The 18,368-nt window shown below is 44.9% G+C and overlaps 3 protein-coding genes, 1 non-coding gene and 1 pseudogene across 5 annotated transcripts in view; 3 read left to right on the forward strand and 2 right to left on the reverse strand.

Annotated features, from left to right (window-relative positions):
* Nucleotides 1–1,728: 1,728 nt before the first annotated feature.
* LOC311341630 lies at nt 1,729–8,326 on the reverse strand (annotated as a pseudogene). Its single transcript, XR_014684122.1, has 6 exons — nt 7,704–8,326; nt 6,519–6,589; nt 2,468–2,511; nt 2,286–2,382; nt 2,003–2,194; nt 1,729–1,732 (listed from the first exon to the last, which is right to left on the reverse strand). The product of XR_014684122.1 is annotated as an uncharacterized misc_RNA (transcript).
* A 342-nt stretch (nt 8,327–8,668) lies between these two features.
* AC3HAE_012566 (transfer RNA valine (anticodon CAC)) lies at nt 8,669–8,741 on the forward strand. Its single transcript has one exon. It is a non-coding gene; the product is annotated as a tRNA-Val (tRNA).
* Nucleotides 8,742–10,082: 1,341 nt separating this feature from the next.
* Nucleotides 10,083–12,936, forward strand: ift20 (intraflagellar transport 20 homolog (Chlamydomonas)). The gene is made up of 5 exons (XM_084466826.1): nt 10,083–10,149; nt 10,741–10,878; nt 10,991–11,076; nt 11,220–11,323; nt 12,270–12,936. Exons 2-5 carry the CDS (start codon nt 10,752–10,754, stop codon nt 12,349–12,351), a joined length of 399 nt encoding a protein of 132 aa, XP_084322952.1. The 5' UTR covers nt 10,083–10,149; nt 10,741–10,751; the 3' UTR covers nt 12,352–12,936.
* A 101-nt stretch (nt 12,937–13,037) lies between these two features.
* On the reverse strand, nt 13,038–14,734 carry lyrm9 (LYR motif containing 9). The gene is made up of 4 exons (XM_084466827.1): nt 14,651–14,734; nt 13,809–13,959; nt 13,512–13,604; nt 13,038–13,432 (listed from the first exon to the last, which is right to left on the reverse strand). The coding sequence occupies exons 2-4, from the start codon at nt 13,932–13,934 to the stop codon at nt 13,415–13,417; spliced, it is 237 nt and encodes a 78-aa protein (XP_084322953.1). The 5' UTR covers nt 13,935–13,959; nt 14,651–14,734; the 3' UTR covers nt 13,038–13,414.
* Nucleotides 14,735–15,899: 1,165 nt separating this feature from the next.
* The window catches only part of efhd1 (EF-hand domain family, member D1), a 9,414-nt gene continuing 6,945 nt past the window's right edge, over nt 15,900–18,368 (forward strand). The window contains exon 1 of the mRNA XM_084467183.1: nt 15,900–16,325. Within this exon, the coding sequence (XP_084323309.1) occupies nt 15,976–16,325 (350 nt within the window). The 5' untranslated portion in view covers nt 15,900–15,975. The remainder of the gene's footprint in view (nt 16,326–18,368) is intronic.

Here is an 18,368-nt window from a genome sequence, read left to right on the forward strand (position 1 = left end):
GCGATGGTAGGGCAGTCATAGGGATGGGACTTCAGGTGCGATGAGGGCCAAATACAAGGATGGCTGATGACCGGTAATGGTTTACCTCACAAGTGAGGTAAGGGGGAAGAGAGAGAGACAGGGCCGTGCAGAGACCCTATGAGGGGCAGGGGCTCAAATTCAAAAAAGGGCACATGCAAAAAGTTTTTTTTAACAATGTCATTTTTACTTTAAATACTGAATTACGCTTTTTCAAACACTTCACATACTAAATCAACAATTTAACTTAAAGATAGGGGAGGAGGTATGGGTAAAGGGGAGGGGGGAGGTTAGGGTATAGGGGAGGGGGAGGTTAGGGTATAGGGGAGTGGGGAGGTTAGGGGAGGGGGAGGTTAGGGTATAGGGGAGTGGGGAGGTTAGGGGAGGGGGAGGTTAGGGGAGGGGGAGGTTAGGGGAGGGGGAGGTTAGGGTATAGGGGAGGGGGAGGTTAGGGGAGGGGGAGGTTAGGGTATAGGGGAGGGGGAGGTTAGGGTATAGGGGAGGGGGAGGTTAGGGTATAGGGGAGGGGGAGGTTAGGGTATAGGGGAGGGGGAGGTTAGGGTATAGGGAGGGGGAGGTTAGGGGAGGGGGAGGTTAGGGTATAGGGAGGGGGAGGTAGCCTTACCTTATTAGGGTAACATGCATGTGTATAATAAAAATGACTGCACAACAAGCCACACAGCGAGGTCATTTTAAATGATTTTATATCATAAAACAACATCAGTATACATTTCAACATCTGTGCCCACAGTGAAACAATTCTGGGATGTGATTCAAAAAAACAACGGTTCATCGTGAGACCATCTGACCCTAACTCTGTCCCTAACACTGAACCATGAGGAACCCACGAAGGAACCCTTGAGAAACAAGGAACCCTTGAGAAACAAGGAACCCTTGACAACCCGTGACTTAAGTCACGTCCTGCGAGGTAGAAGTTGAATCTGAAGTCTCCACCGTCCAGCTCTGATGAGGCGCCGTCGGTGGGTCACTGAAATGTTGCAAGAGGAAAAACACAAATCGTTAGCCTCGTAGCATAATCTATGTTGTTAGCCATAGGCCAACAATGTCAATGAGGCTACCCATGTCCATTACGCCATGAGGCTACCCATGTCAATTATGCTACAATATCAATTATACTATGAGATTAACGATATAGATAACGCTATGAGGCTAGCAATGTCGATTATGCTGTGAGGCTAACAATATCCATCATGCTATGAAGCTAACTATCAATTATGCTAGGAGGCTAACGATGTCCAGCTAGGAGGCTAACGATGTCCAGCTAGGAGGCTAACCACATTCCGGGTCTCCCTCCAGATAGGTGGCTCCTCCATCAGCTCTCCTCAGCCGAGGGTTCCTGATCATTTTGTCCATGATTTTTTTTAGTTAATATAATTTGTTGAAATTGTAAATAATTATACTTATAACTATACTTTTGTTTTGAGAATTCAAAACTAGAAACAGTGGTAGTTCATTATTCTTTGGACACCTCGTTTAAATAATTCTGAATCAAATCAAATGTTAAACTTCAACATGAAACATGCACACACTTGGGAATTTGTAATTCAGGAATATCGTAAAACATTCTGTGAATTTAACAGCATAGCTCTGGTGGTGAAACGATGTAAAAAAAACAACTTGGTATTAACCTTCCAAAGACTTGAGCAGTCCCATCGTAGTCCTCATCTCACTCCTGGTGGGTTGTCAGCTTCATCTGTTCACAATACAAACACACATTAAAAGGGTGATGTTACGTCACCAGGTGTAGTGTGACCAGCTGTTACATTTTAGTTGTGTTTTAGTGTCCACCTAGATGTACGCTGGATAAACTATAGTAGTAGCAGCTGATGTGACTTTAAATTACGTCAAATCACAGCTTTGGCTAAAATTCACAGAATGAAAAATCTGAAGGAAAAACTAATGAATGATTGTTTGAAATATTTAAAAAGAATCTCCGGGTGTCAAAGTGTTTGATGATGGTTACCCTCCGGTCCCCAGTCTCCGGTCCAGCCTGGTGCCCCATTCCTGGTCTAGGGGGATCTGGATACCCTCCGGTCCACAGCCTCCAGTCCAGCCTGGTGCCCCATTCCTGGTCCAGGGGGATCTGGATACCCTCCGGTCCACAGCCTCCGGTCCAGCCTGGTACCCCATGCCTGGTCTAGGGGATCTAGTTACCCTACATTATAATTAAGCGCGAGAAAAGCACTATACACATCCAATGTATTATTATTATTATTATTATTATTATTCACCCTGGTGCCCCATACCTGGTCCAGCGGGATCTGGTCTCCAGCCTCTGGTCTCCCATGCCTGGTCTTGGGGATCTGGTCACCTGCTGGTCCTCAGCCTCTGGTCCAGGAGATCCTGTGAAGTCAGACAGCATCTTTATAGACCCGTGCACATAGCGGTCTCGAATCTAACTACCAACCCCCCCGCAGAAGCCCCTTACCTTGAGCTGGAACGACGATGGAGATCTTGGGGTGCTTTGGTCCTCTCGTTGCAAAATACAGCCAACAGACTTACCTTGAGCAGATCTAGTAGTTTGTTGCTGTTGGTTCATGTACAAATAATTGACTATACATTTCATATCCCCCCCATTTAGCAAACAATTCCCACCCATAAACAAGGCTGACAGACAACAGTACAAAATAACAAACTGTTCTCATGCCTTTTGTCTACTTCCTTACTACTCTCCAAAACATTGCATGCACATCGCATGAGTGTTGCCTTACTGATCAGGGTGTGATCTGAGTGACCAGAGATGCATGCTGGGATACTGTGATATCTGACGCCTACAGTTCTGTAGACGTTCCCCCTCAGGAGAAACCAAGTTTTCAAAAGGCTGTCGTGACATCCGTTACATGACCGTCACGTCCGTCAAGACCGTGACAGGGACTCCCCAAGGAGAAACGCCAAAGGGTAGGACGTGAGGCTCCCCCACTCGGCGACTAGAATACAACCAAGCTCTTACAGAAGAGAATCATGGCGCACATTTCAACATTCCTCTTCATAGACCTTGAAGCCCCAGTGAGGTTTTCTTCACCTCTTCTTCTGAAGAGCACAACTGAAGATGGGGCCGCTAGTTGGGATGTTTCCAAGATGGTTTCTGATTCAAGGGGGACCCATCTCCCAGGTCCAATTAGCCTCATCATTACAATTCAGCCCGAGAAAGACTTGGATCTCAGGGCAGGAGTACAGAAGATCCAGAGGGCTTGCCAGCAGTCCATGTTGAGGTTAGGTAGGGAAGCCATGTCGCAGACTGTTCATCTTCCATCTTCAGTCAGTTGGTTGGTTTCTCATCTCTCATCCGATCCATTCGGAATGCTGTTAGTCCATCATCCATTGTACCAAGTAGCCATTCCCATTGTTTGCATGATTCAGTCACACTGGAGTCCAAGCTACATGACACTCAAGTCATCCTGTCCAGTGTGTAGAAGGGTCGAATTGAGATCCAGATGCTAGATTGCTCCAGGCTCTTGCTGTGTTGAACACCCACTTTGTTATCCTCTTTGATTTAGGCCACAGACTTGAGTCCTCCAGAAACGTCCGACCAAAAGACACCTCAAGGGTGTTTCAGGAAGAGTAGCATCCTCCTATAGATGAAAATTAAAATGTTCAGGTAATAATACAAGCCAAGTAGAAGTAGTAAGATTTCCTCACACATGTAGTGCCCAGTACCAGGTTATAGATTGCCCCTCTCACACTTAGTGCCCCATGCCAGGGCAACGATTGCCCCTCTCAGATAGTGCCCCATGCCAGGGCAACGATTGCCCCTCTCAGATAGTGCCCCATGCCAGGGCAATGATTGCCCCTCTCAGATAGTGCCCCATGCCAGGGCAACGATTGCCCCTCACTCACATAGTGCCCTATGCCAGGGCAACGATTGCCCCTCACTCACATAGTGCCTCAAGCCAGGGCAACGATTGCCCCTCACTCACATAGTGCCTCAAGCCAGGGAAACGATTGCCCTCACTCACAGTGCCTCAAGCCAGGGCAACGATTGCCCTCAATCACATAGTGCCTCAAGCCAGGGCAACGATTGCCCCTCACTCACATAGTGCCTCAAGCCAGGGCAACGATTGCCCCTCACTCACATAGTGCCTCAAGCCAGGGCAACGATTGCCCCTCACTCACATAGTGCCTCAAGCCAGGGAAACGATTGCCCTCACTCACAGTGCCTCAAGCCAGGGCAACGATTGCCCTCAATCACATAGTGCCTCAAGCCAGGGTAATGATTGCCCCTCACTCACATAGTGCCTCAAGCCAGGGAAACGATTGCCCCTCACTCACATAGTGCCTCAAGCCAGGGAAACGATTGCCCCTCACTGACTTAGTGCCTCAAGCCAGGGCAACGATTGCCCTCACACACTTAGTGCCTCAAGCCAGGGCAACGATTGCCCTCACACACTTAGTACCCCATGCCATGCAAAGATTACCCCTCTCACATAGTGCCCCATGCCAGGGCAACAATCGCCCCTCACTTGAAAGTGCCCCATGGAGGGTGGAGGGTTTGACGGAGAGACCAGTGGAGGGTTTGTAGGTCTTTGAGAGAGGAGAGACCAGCGGTGGGTTTGTAGGTCTTTGAAAGAGGAGAGACCAGTAGTGGGTTTGACGGATAGACCAGTGGAGGTTTTGACGGAGAGACCAGTGGAGGGTTTGTAGGTCCTTGAGGAGAGACCAGTGGAGGTTTTGACGGAGAGATCAGCGGTGGGTTTGTAGGTCTTTGAGAGAATAGAGACAAGTGGAGGGTTTGACGGAGAGACCAGTGGAGGGTTTGTAGGTCTTTGAGAGAGGAGAGACCAGTGGAGGGTTTGACAGAGAGACCAGCGCTGGGTTTGTAGGTCTTTGAGAGAGGAGAGACCAGTGGTGGGTTTGTAGGTCTTTGAGAGGAGACCAGTGGAGGGTTTGACGGAGAGACCAGCGCTGGGTTTGTAGGTCTTTGAGAGACAAGAGACCAGTGGTGGGTTTGTAGGTCTTTGAGAGAGGAGAGACCAGTGGAGGGTTTGTAGGTCTTTGAGAGAGGAGAGACCAGTGGAGGGTTTGTAGGTCTCTAACAGACATACCGTAAAGTAAGGAGCCACCAGTGGAGGGGGGGCTGGTGGGTCAGACCAGTGGTGGGGGGGCTGGTGGGTCAGACCAGTGGTGGGGGGGCTGGGGCTTCAAGGCGTACGGAGGGAAACGTTGGAACATGCGCCGTGGTTCTCAGGTGCAGGAACCAGGTTGGGTTCTTGTTGCTGAGAGGGACAGCCCTCACATCTCACCCCCTGGTGTGTCTCCTTGAGGAGTCCCTGTCTCCATCCTGAAGGACGATCCAGTTCATGTAACTGACGTGACGACGGCCTCTTAAACACTTGGGTTCCCCTGAGGGGGAACGTCTACACAACTGAAGGCCTCAAACAGCGCAGAACCCTAGCATGCATCTCTGGTCAGTCAGACCACACCCTTATCAGTAGGACAACACTCATGGGATGTGATGCAATGTTGAGGAATGTAGTAGGAAAGTGGACGGATAAAGTATCTTCTAGGGGCGAATGAGAGGCATGAGAACGGGGGGGGGAAGAGAGAGAGAGAGAGAGAGAGAGAGAGAGAGAGAGAGAGAGAGAGAGAGAGAGAGAGAGAGAGAGAGAGAGAGAGAGAGAGAGAGAGAGAGACTACAAGGGGCGGGGCAGGTCCTACGTGGGGCGGGGCAGGTCCTACGTGGGGCGGGGCAGGTCCTACGTGGGGCGGGGCAGGTCCTACGAGGGACGGGGCAGGTCCTACGAGGGACGGGGCAGGTCCTACGAGGGACGGGGCCTGAGAACTGGTTCAAAGTAAACGCTGTCAGCCCACAGCATAAAGAGAAAATGTTGTGACTTACAGTTCGCAGTTTCTTCTTCATGATTCGATCGTGATACTCACAGAATCTGTTTCTTCTTCTTGAGCTGTAAGGAGAGCAACGAGATTAGTTTTACAGCTTGTGTGTGTGTGTGTTTTTAATTAGTGATTAATCCAATCAAAATAAGTTATTAAAATAAGTTATTTTTCCCATTTAACTACGACGGTAACCGAATGCGGAGTCATTGTGTGACGTAATGGCCCCGCCCCCCTACGTCTTCCGCCGCCAACTCCGTCATGGAGTCATTGATAAATACCAGCAGCCGCGTCACCCGGCGAAAAATATCAATTAACTCAATTAAAAACAGCTTACGACGACATAGATCCAGAACTACTATTATTCAACTTATCAAGTATGCCTAGTAAAAAACAATTGAGATAAATTATAAATAAATGTCCTACTCACTGCAGGTCCGGATGTAGCGAACACTGAACTGGCCGATTTACTTCAAAAAGTGTTCGTTAACCCGACGAACACTCAACCTGGAGAACAAAGGACCAGACGGATCATTAGTTACTTTTATAACTTGAACGGGACGTTTCTAACCATGTTTCGGTTAAACTTCTAAAATAACGTCAATATTACCCGTGTAATGGAGACGGCTCAACGTCTTCTTCAATCTAACCGGTTTGATGGAGTCAACAGCTGACTGAGCGCGAGTAGCAGCAGCTCAATGGAGACGCAACGCGAGCCGCACTGAGACCCGCGAAATAATCAGCGGAACTACATGCAGGTGTGCCGCAAAGGCCATCCGCGTATAGCCGTAGAACGCTGATTAGCCAATCAGAATCGAGCAGGAGCGTCTCCCAGAGGAGGCGGTTCGAATCCCACGTTACCCAAACAAACAAAAGCTTATTTGGACAAAGGTTTAAATAATTAATCTTTGAGGATAATATGATAATAAGACCTTGTTATTAAAGGATATATAATAATTCTACTTTTACTTACTGTTTCTTGAAAAGTTAGAATTGAACTTAATATAAACAAAAAGAATCATAACAATATCTATATTATATAAATTATGCATGAAACAGACCACAATCTGCTTCACAAAGCAAATAATTCAGAAACAAGTTGCTGCCCTTTAATGAAAGTGTCAATTAGGTTTAAATCAGGTTTAAAGGAATCTGCTCAGGTAAATTGGTGAATAAAGTTAAGTATAGAAAAATGAAGATGAAGACAATGTTAATAGTTAATAATTGTGCAAATAAGGTACTAATCTCCAAATATTAAGCAACTATTTTATGCATGATGGGCCTTTATTAGGGAAGCATACAGCATATGAATATAAATGTTTGTTATTATTATTTAATTTTCCATCACTATTTCTAACACTGTCAAGTAAAGAAAGTCAGTCATGTTTTCATGATATTTTATTGTACATAAACACAAGCTGAATAATTAAACACACATCTAATAAAAAAAAGATAATATGTAAACAAAGGAACAATAAAAATGTACAGAATATATTTATAAAAAAGTGTAAAAAAAAAAGTGTGGGATGTCAGGGAAACTGGCATGGACATGAGGGCTGCCAGGACCCTGCTTCAGCGGCTGGTGACAGGATCTGCACATCGGCGACCCGTTGGAAGCTGCTCTGCAGACTTCCTCTTTGTCCTCTCCTCTGCCACCTTCTTCCACGCTGCAACTCCTCTGTTTCACTGCCTCAAGCTCCCTCTCAAAAAATGGGGAGGCAGCAAAGTCCTCAAAAGACATCCTGGGGTCTTTGAGGCCTTCATCAATACAATGATTGAGTCAGTCAGTCTGTCAGTGGGTTGGAAATTGACAGTGTGTGATTCATCTGGATTACCTGAGAGTCTGTGCCGGCTGCAGCAGAAATCTCATGCACTTCATCCTGGGCAGAGGAGTGCATCTGTGTCTCCATGGTTACAGCAGCAGAGGTGTTGTGCCTGTGTCCCGTGTTTGTCCCAGTTTAAGACAACAGGACGACAGCCGGGCTCCACGTACTGCAGGCCGAATCTCTCCCCTGTGTCCCTGTTTGATAGTTGCAGGGTTGGGTATTTTGGCACCCCTGTCACCCTTTGACAGGCTGCGTTCAGTTCCCAAATGAGCACAGGGTAGAAACACAGCTGGCAGCACCGCATCAGGCTGCTTCAGGTCCACAAGCCTCTGGCAGTTCCAGCGCACCACTCCAGTCATGGCCTGGGCCTGGAAGAGCTCAGGGGACACCCGGTTGCCTGTCACCCACCGGGCCTGGTGACAGTGGAAGCCCTCCTGCTGAGATGGGCCTCTAACAGGGATCCAAACAGGTACAGCCGCTCCTTCGCCCTTGGTGTAATTAAGCTGCAAGGTGCCACTGTACCTGTAGAGGATCCCCTCCTCCACCTCAGGGTCGCTCAAGCAGCCTCTTAAGATGTGGACCCGCTGAATCCGCCACACCTTGAACATGGAGGCCTTAATAGAGGAGCACATCATTCACGCCCTTTGCCTGGGCCCCTGTGGTTTGCCAGCAGCCCCATGACAGGTGCTCCTGAGCTCTTGTGTCCAGGACCTTGAAGGCAGCACAGCAGTCCCTAAAACATTAAAAACACATTTTATTACAGTTGAAAAATACTTTTTTTTTAGTGACTATTAATCTATTTACAATATTTAAAAAATAAACAAGGTCACATTTTCTTCTTACAGCTGGCTGTTGAGAGCATAGACTGTATGAAACTCTCTGAACCTGGTTCCATCAAGTGTTGTGAACTTATAGACTGGACAGTTCCAAGATGAGGTGATTTTGATGGGTTGCCAGATAGTGAAGTGGCACAAGTTTCCGTAGTGTAGTGGTTATCACGTTCGCCTCACACGCGAAAGGTCCCCGGTTCGAAACCGGGCGGAAACATCTTTACTATTTTGAAACAACATTCATGTTAACTTATCTTTGTATATAGGCTATATATATATCTATATATATATATATAGATATATATATCTATATGTAACCTATGTAGCCTTGGTCTGGTCCGCCTGCAGCAGATACCGTCTTTTCTGCTCTTACACCATAGTGTGTTATACAATCTAGTAAACAAACAATATATACAATTCCTATGATAATCTGACATACAACATACAAATAAGAAAAATACATCCAGGACCATTTGAAATGTTAGTCGCGCTGAACAACGCTCGTAAAGAGGTGAACTCTCCACTCGTGTGGCGACTAACGGTACTGCATGTAAAATACGTTATAACCACGTGACCACTCCCGAAAATGGTTAAGCTTAAGTAACTTAACTAACATAACTTCCTTAACTTTTCCCATTCATTCTCAATGGTAGTTCTTATCATAGACATCTTATAAGTAGACACAGCATCGCCCGCTACTGCCTACTGGCGCTGACGAGACGCGGGGCAGCCATCTCGGAGTGGTGATCCGCTCCACTAAGTGTAATTCATTTGGCAGGACCAATGAACTGTCAGCGCATTTAATTAATCTTACCTCAATGAATACCACTGATTTTCACGCGGTTTTTTTGTCATACGTGTAGCTATGATAAAGGACACATGTTTTGGGGTGTTTTATTATTCATAGTTGGCTTAACAGTAATAGTATATTCTTATATGCTATAAGTGACCAGACGTCCGAGATCAAAACTGGGAATATAATCCCCGAGAAGGGGAAAAAAAAACGGTCAGCTATTTTTAAGTAGAAGAAACAATATGATTAGGTTATATATACATATACGTATATCCTACATAAACAATGTATGAATACATTAGATATCTATATATCTTAGGGACTTATAGACTGTATCTCTGTTGCTGCAGCAGCAGAGTTTATTCTGTCTTGACACTTTGTATTGATATTTTGTATTACATTCTTCCCTTAAATGATTATGTTTACAGTGATTGTTTTATATGTATTTTTTTTTTATGTATGTCGCTTTGGATAAAAGCGTCTGCCAAATACTTAAAGATAAATAATCACCTGAAAGTTTTTATATCAGCTAAAACCACCAATCTGTTTCACTGGATTCAGAATAAAACCAAATTCTGTCTTACCCAACAATGTTAGTATTTGAGTGGTCCATGGTCTACATTACGTATTATTGAACGAGTGAAGGAACTACTCATCCCACAAACCATTGCGAGATCTAGAAGCACAAGTCCCGCCCCCCTGGAGGAGGGGCGTCGCGTTTCCTTGGCAGCCGAGGGGGGGGGGGGGGAGGAGGAGGAGTCCGCCCCGTCACTAGTTGGTGCCACATAGACGCCAAACAAAAGTGACTTGTGTTTGTAACGCCATTAAAAAGGTAAGTCGGCTGTTTCTACGCTCGGCCCAACGCCACAAACACATAGCGTTAATAATAAGCCGGCCGCCGCCACACTGCCGACCGCGCTGGGGTCCGCTGCTAAAGGTGAGACGCTTGACAATAGCGTCGTGCTGCGACGGTAATACGCGATACTTGAGCCCAGAGACTCCGGCCGGCCGGCCCCGGTTGTTATGGACGAGGGTGGGATGTGGATGTGGATGTGGAGGTGGAGACACTGATGCCCTTAGTACCGCTCCTTCTGGTTAGCCGCGGTGCCGCTCTTCACCAGCACACCCTATAATGGTATTAATGGGAATGGTATTGTTTGTAAAGAAAGAAGAAGAGCAGATCAGATGGATGTAGTCGGAAACGACACGTGTTTTTCCTTCTACAATGCCACCCTAATAATGTCACTTCTTATTCGGCATTGGACGCGTTTTAGTGAGTGTTAGAAGCATGTGGTGTCACGTATCTCTTGTTGTGAGCCACCACCACGGGACTTGGGAATTACTTAATAATACGGGAACGGTGGGCGACACTTGAAGACAAAATGCTATTATTAATTCAGTACTTCATGCATTCAATTCACAGTCCTAGTAGTCATGGCCAACGACCCGCTGGCAGAGGCTGGCTTTCACTTTGATGACCTCAACAAGCTGAGGGTCCTGAACCCTGAGGTGGGCCAGAAGACGTCCGAACTCAAGGAGGAGTGCAAGGAGTTCGTGGACAGTAAGGACATCGTGTCCACACACCGTAACATATCTTGTTTCTATCGTTGAGCCGGATTTGGTAAATGTAACACAATCTACCCTGCTGTTGCTTTTCTTATCTTGTTTCGCAGAAATCGGGCAATTTCAAAAGATAGTCGGAGGTCTCATAGAATTGGTAGATGAATTGGCCAAAGAAGCAGAAACGGAAAAGATGAAGGTAAGAGAGGCCATTCAGCATATTGTTGTTATTATTAGTAAAGGTAAACCACTTAAACCTAACGCATAATATGTAAATTGTGTCCTCCTTAATGGCTCTATAATAATCTACAACAATACTGTGTTCTTAACCCTTTTGCCTAGGCTATCGGAGCAAGGAACTTGTTGAAGTCGGTGGCGAAACAAAGAGATGCTCAACAGCAACAGCTCCAGGCTCTCATAGCAGAGAAGACGATGCAACTTGAAAGGTAAGCATTGGATTGTAGCATCTATCATACATTCATCAAAACATTGAACAATACAAACAGCATTGCAGAATATGACAAAGAAAATCCATTCATCCGTCATTCAGTAAGCAAGTGGACAGAAATTGTAGTTGTACCGGATGTGCAGAAAATCTATATGCTAGGATCTGCTCCATATCGGATCTATACAGTATGTATATATACAGTATGTATTTACAGTAAATACCGTTTAACTGTACTTTAAAAATTAATTTAAAAGGTGGACTCCTACAAATATCTCGGTTTCATTATTGATGACTCGGTCTTTCAATTAACACATTTGAAATCTGACCAAACTAAAGACGTAAAACTGCTACATTTATTCCAGTGCTCGATTTACAGCGTCATTTTACGCTACTTTGCATCCACTGAAAGTCCGTTGATGGCGGACATGGTATGTCATGGGGCAGTGCGGTTCCTTACCAATGCAAACGCACCGACACATGAATGACACAATTTGTTCCCCTATGTTGGTTAGTCCTCACTCTAGCCAGACACTGGCTCAGCCACTTGCAGACTCTTATTTATAAAGGTCTTCCTTTTATCAACATATTTATCTGCATATCGGGAAGAGTCTGGTGGGGCATTATCTTTATCTGTTCCCAATGTACACATAGAGCTTAGGGAAAAGGGCTTTGCTACTTTGCCCCTTCGATGTGGAACTTGCTCTTTCATCAAAGGTTTAGAGTTGGCCTCTCCGTGGAAACTTTACATGATGTTCTGCTGCATGATGTTCTCATGTCGGTACACTTTTTGTTTTATATTTGAAGCTCAATTCCTGTAAAGGTAGAACAATAAGTCTGTTGCAGACGTGGGAGCCAGATGTATCGCAAGGCTCACTATGTGCAATTTTAAAAGGCAAATTAAGAAAGAAATCTGCATCATCGATCAAGTGCATGTTGTTTTTCAGATACCGAATTGAGTATGAGGCGCTGTCGAAAGTGGAGGCGGAGCAGAATGAGTTCATCGACCAATTCATTCTCCAGAAATGAGCACAAAGCACGAAGGTATCGGGAGAAAACGTCTGTCAGTTTGGTATCGTGTGTTTCCAGAGTGCCTGTCCTCTTGTCGGTTGGTTTTCTATCAGCGATAAGACTGTGTAGAGCTGCAAACAATGACATCAATCTTCTTGTAAGGCAATCCAAGAGCTTGTGCTACCGCCAAGAACCTATTCACACCACATTCATGCTATTATATCAAGTGAAGGTAATCTGCTGAGCTATGCCCACATAGGGCAATGTGTGTGTTGGACCATTTCAATTAGAATATAAACTATTTGTCAGGTACTTTTGAAATCAAACCAGTATCATTTTACCATGACATACAAGCAAAATATAATGCTATTTATATACAAAGAAACATATTTATACTATTTATACTGCAGAATTGCCGTTTCTCAATTTATTAATTTTATACCAATACAAAAGAGCATGTGCATGCAATTGTAAATAATCTTTTTAATACAAAATGACTTTATATGCCTTTGGCCTCTCTATGGCCTTGTGTTATGCTTTTACTTTAATTCTGTAGTGCAGAAGTAATTACATTTTCCTTTTGTGGTCTTATGATGTTCTATGTACACTGCTTATTTCCTGGATGGAATATGGTTTCACTTGAATAAATGTACTGTAAGGAATTCTCCAAGTTTTTATCGTCATTTATTTATATTCTACCCTGGACAAGGTTTAAATGGAGCATACATCATATCCAAAAAAAGTGCTATATCAAACATTTCACCGCTTGAAACAGATTCCCTGGGTTATTTATAGTTATTTATTTGACACATTTTGGTCCCAACACTTACTAGAGTAGAGAGAATGGTGTGATGTTATATTCACATTTTGGGAACTAGAAAGAAGTCATCTTCACAAAACAAATGAAGCAAATAAATGATTCTGTTGTATCTCCTTTCGCTTTCTGCAAGGAAATGGGACTGAAATGAATGAGTGAAATGTCTGTCAGGCCAGTCAAACACAGACCTGTATATTTAAAGCAGACCATCCGTATCATATTGTACAAAACAGCTCCAGTACTGATTTCCACAGTTTGAGCGTCTCACTTCTTCTTTGTATACTGTTAAAAAGAAACAAAGGAAACAACATGAAAAGATGAACACCCGGCATGTTTTCTTCAATGTGGAAGAAGAGCTTACCTTATCAAGGATCCAGTCAGCATCCGCTAAAGACCGGAGTATTATCGTTTGTATTCTCTCGGGGTCATCTTCATCCTTATGACTATTATAGCCCTGCAACAACACAACATAAAAATTATATATAAATAGAACATTACATAAATTATATTTAGGGTTATTCTAACAATCACACGTTTTCCCAACATATTTGGAACCACTCAACAACCATACAACTTCCAGTGATCACTGACGACTGAATCGCTTAGTGACCTAGCGTGTGAACAGCAGTGCATTGTTAGACATGGCCCTGTGCCTTACCTGTCGAATAGCATGACGGTAATGTTGCTGCATTCCAGCGGACGGTAATTGCTTGCAGCATCTGAGGAGGTAACGATACAGGTGGACTGGTGTCTTCACTAATTCGGCTCCTGCTAAGGGCGGCATTGCACTCACGTGTTATTGTCAGCAACTGTGTAAAAAAAAAAACCAACAACAACATGGATAGATATTATTAGAGAAAAGTTGTTTCATTCAACGGTGACTTTGGGAGCAATATAACTTATTCAAATGTACTGATATTAGTAAGAAATAGGCAGATTTGTTATGACTGGCGAAATGTAGAACCTAAATACTTTGAGTATGCGGTCATAAGTAAGCCCAAATGCAACCCCAGATATTCAATAAAGTAATTGTATTGTTTAAACAATATAATAAAAAAATACAATGACAGTATGGCAAAAGATGGGTAGACACAGAATTATACATATTCTTATCCTGTTTACTTGAAGTATATGAGAACAACAGATGACAGTACAAGTACATAGATAGGAAGAAACACAGAATTATACATATTCTTAATCTTATCCTGTTGACTTGAAGTATATGAGAACAACAGACGACAGTACGAGTACATAGATAGGAAGATTTAGAGTATAGATATAGGACGATATCAGGCTAATATAAGATATCCGAGGACAGGAAATCAACTTTAAAGACATTACATATTTGCCATTCCATGCTGTTGGGATGACATTGACGTCATTGACAGACCATCGCAAACACCGGTTCACTGGTCTGTGTTAGGTGAACGTACAACCAGGTTCATCAAGTTAAAGTGACGTCATCAGCCAGGCATCGTGACTTATTATTCTAATACTTACTTGTTTACTCTTCATCATATATGGATTACACGCATCGCCGCATCCTCACTACGCAGGACAGGGAAAACATAACATAGAGCGCTTATACTTCTTCTTCTGATTTTCAGGTAATTTGTGCAAAGCCAATGCATGGCCTGTACTGCCACCTACCGTGAGTGATCAAAAATGATTAGACGCCAAATGTGATTTTCCTTTGGCGACTATGTGTAATACAGCGCCACCTATTGACGTAGAGTGGCTGATGATTTCATGAAATTTAAATGATTTCTGAGATCATCTTTTCTTCCATTTGTGTCATTCATGTTAAAATAATAATTCAAATATACAATATAGGTCTACATATACCATATCTAATGCACATGTAGTAAATGTCGGCCTATATTGTATATTGTAACTATATTGGTTGCATTGTATATCTTGTGTATTACCTGTACTGTTGAAAAAAATAATTAACTTATTTATTTGCTTTATATCCTCAACAGACCATGGTCACTTCCCATGTATAAAAATTACTTATCTGAAAAACGACTCTTTGTTTTGGTCTAGTGTGTCATCAATGCGCCGCCGTACTAAACCGTTATGTGTGCTTATACGGACCACTGCCTCTAGAGGGCGCTAAAACACCACAACATAGCACATCGTGCTCAATGGCCAGCTCAATTCGGATTTTCCCTCAAGGATGACCTTATTAATGACCTTTGTTATGCACACCCGTTTGTGTCACGAGATGTGGAAACACCTATACATGCAGTGTACATTGCACACAGCTATTGGATGTTAGTGTTGCAGCTAGATGCAGTGAACTCGCGGCTATTATTGTATGTTATCGTTATATAAAATGAAATGTGTGTCCTTAACAACCACAACAACGGTCCACATGTAGGCTGCAATCAATATTTAGATATTTCGAAAACACTATGAGCGCAATATGCCTAATAATCAACCACCTTGCTTGTGCTCAGCTACAAAGCAGTGGTCAATCCACCCACCCCCTCCGCCACCGACGACGAAAGGCTGAAAGCAGGAGTGCGGATACGCGAGGGTTAAAAATAGAGACGGTAAATCTAATGTCTATAATATGACGCATTCATGCAATATGGACCAACGTTGTCATGGAGTCGGTGATAAATCAGTGGGAGTCTGATGGGAACCCTCGCTGCCTCGCTGCCTCGCTGTGCCCCGCCCCCAGTGACAGCCTATTTGGGATGCGTATCTGCACGCGCTGACAGTCACGCACCTCGCTCACACACAGTCCGGTCCAGAGCTCAGCGCGCCGCTCACTCTGAACGCATCCAAACAACGAGAGAGAGCCATTCAGCTTCGTCATGGCATCCGAAGAGTTGGCTAGAAAGCTCCGGCGCAGGTTGGACACCGAGCAGGGTTCAGCGGCACCACCCGCAGCTGCGGCCCCCACTGAAGATCAGGTACCTGCTAAAGGCAGCAGCGAGCCACCCGAGACACCGAAGACACCGGAGAGCGAGAGGGCTGCGACGGCGGGGGCCGACGACAACAACGCCGCCGCTGCGTCTTCCGAACTCAACGCCAAACTCACCCGGAGGCTGGACATCAACGATGGCATCGCTGCGCCAAAACGCAGCAAGGTCTTCAACCCCTACACGGAATTCAAAGAGTTCTCCCGCAAACAGATTAAGGACATGGAGGAGATGTTCAAGAGGTAAATCGTGATCATCAATCCACCGTGTGGATTGGTTGAATTTCCACCACGTTATGTAGCCATTTATTTCGATATTTCGTTGTAGGCTATTTGTTGGCATTACAAAAGGCCCGTGCGTAACGCGTCATCTGTATTGTGATTGGAGACGAACGGCCAAACTGGGATTAGGATTATGCTGCGACACGTGAGACGCCGCCCGGTTGAATAATTGATCTGATTGACAGTTGATTGAAGCATCACTGTTTGCTAGCCGTGCCACACGTGGAGTTTTCTCTTTTATATTGAATTATATTTGTCCGTTAAAGCGGCTCATTGACACCGTAGGCTCGCCGTGTCTAATCTCCTAATCACTGCTGGGTCGTCCAATGTTAACCCACACATTGCCCGGATTTATAATTCCAGCAGTGGAGTCCCTCTCTTCCCTCGACTGGGGAGGACATCCTATTCAACTTCCCAAAACTATGTATATATGTTGGTCATAGAAATGTAGGCCAGCAGACATTGTGCCGGATTATTCTGTTCAATAACAGAATAAAGGGCATTCATGGCTTTCCCAGTTTCCTCCAATAAAACCCTTTTGTGGCTTGGTTGACAAGATCATATTTGTGAGGGGTGCTAATCGGATGTCGTGGAGCAACATTGACTATTTAGAAAACACGTTTTTTACGCAGCAATGATCATCTTTGTACTCTAGTCGCCTTCTATTGGATTTTAACATGTAGGCCAATACCACAATCTTGGTATCGCAAAATATCACATAATGAAACGAATATTAAACGAAACGAACAGTATTCAGCCTCAAAACCTATATTCAGAGCCGTTGCTAAGCTTTTGGGGGCCCTACGCGCTGGTTGTTGGGGGGGGGGGGGGGGGGGGGGGGGGGGGCGATTGCCCTGATAAAGGGTGCTCCGCCTCCGATGCGAAGTAACAACGGTGGACCTGTTCGTAATTCATTTCTATATTTTGAAAATTTACAAGGTTGATATAATTATCAACCTTAATTCCCCCCCCCCCCCCCCCCACCACGGTAGGCTACTTGTGCCCCCCCCCCCCCCCCTGGTACTTGGGGTCCTACGCGCTCTGTGTACTCTATGGGGAGCGCCGGCGCTGCCTATATTGGCTGTTTCATGGGTGTGACCCCTGTATTTTTCCTATTATCACTTTTCCTTAATCTACAAATTATTCACTCTCCCCCACTGCTTTTATTATTCATTCCACATTCTCTCTCTGGCTCACTTTAGTCCCCTCTGTATTTTGTAAGTAATTCGTTCCATGAATTGCATTGTGCATTTCCTCCAGTGAGAGTGACAAGAGGGTCACATGGTGCTTGCAGCTAAACCATCCTCCACTCCTTCAATGATGCACGAGTTATGTTGGCGTTGACTTGGCTTGGCTCGACATTGTACAACCTCAAACAACAACATGGCCTTTTTCTCGAATATGTTCTTCAATCCTGAAAAGAAAACGATTTTCTCTCTCTCTCTCTCTCTCTCTCTCTCTCTCTCTCTCTCTCTCTCTCTCTCTCTCTCTCTCTCTCTCTCTCTCTCTCTCTCTCTCTCTCTCTCTCTCTCTCTCTCTCTCTCTCTCTCTCTCCCAAATGCATATTTGTCCTTCTTAATTGTTATATGCAAGCTTGTCCAAAACGCTATTGGTAAACCATACAAGTACCCAGACACACTATTAGTAAAACGACTACAGTACACACTACTGTCTTCTTCTAGATCCAAGCCTCTAGTGCAGAACAGTACGGAGTCTGCAGTATAGCGCTTGGGTTTCAGTGGCTGACCCTCTTGAACCTTAAGTGGTTCAAGGTTAAGCCTGCTTTAGGTGGACGTAAGTGATGAAGGGCTGAGTGGCACACATGACACGCTTTCATCCTAACTCGTTTGTGAGGTTTGACGCTCTCGTCCAGCCGGGTGTGTTGATTGCTCGCCCACGATCGCGCCCACGTACCCTCCCCCCCCCCCCCCCCCCCCCCCCCACTGTGGCGTCGTGTCTCTTCCACTTCACCTCTCTCTTGTGAGTGTGTCTTTGTGTGTCTGT

Source organism: Micromesistius poutassou, assembly GCF_964030765.1.
Source record: "Micromesistius poutassou genome assembly, chromosome: 4".
In the NCBI taxonomy this organism is placed as follows: domain Eukaryota; kingdom Metazoa; phylum Chordata; class Actinopteri; order Gadiformes; family Gadidae; genus Micromesistius; species Micromesistius poutassou.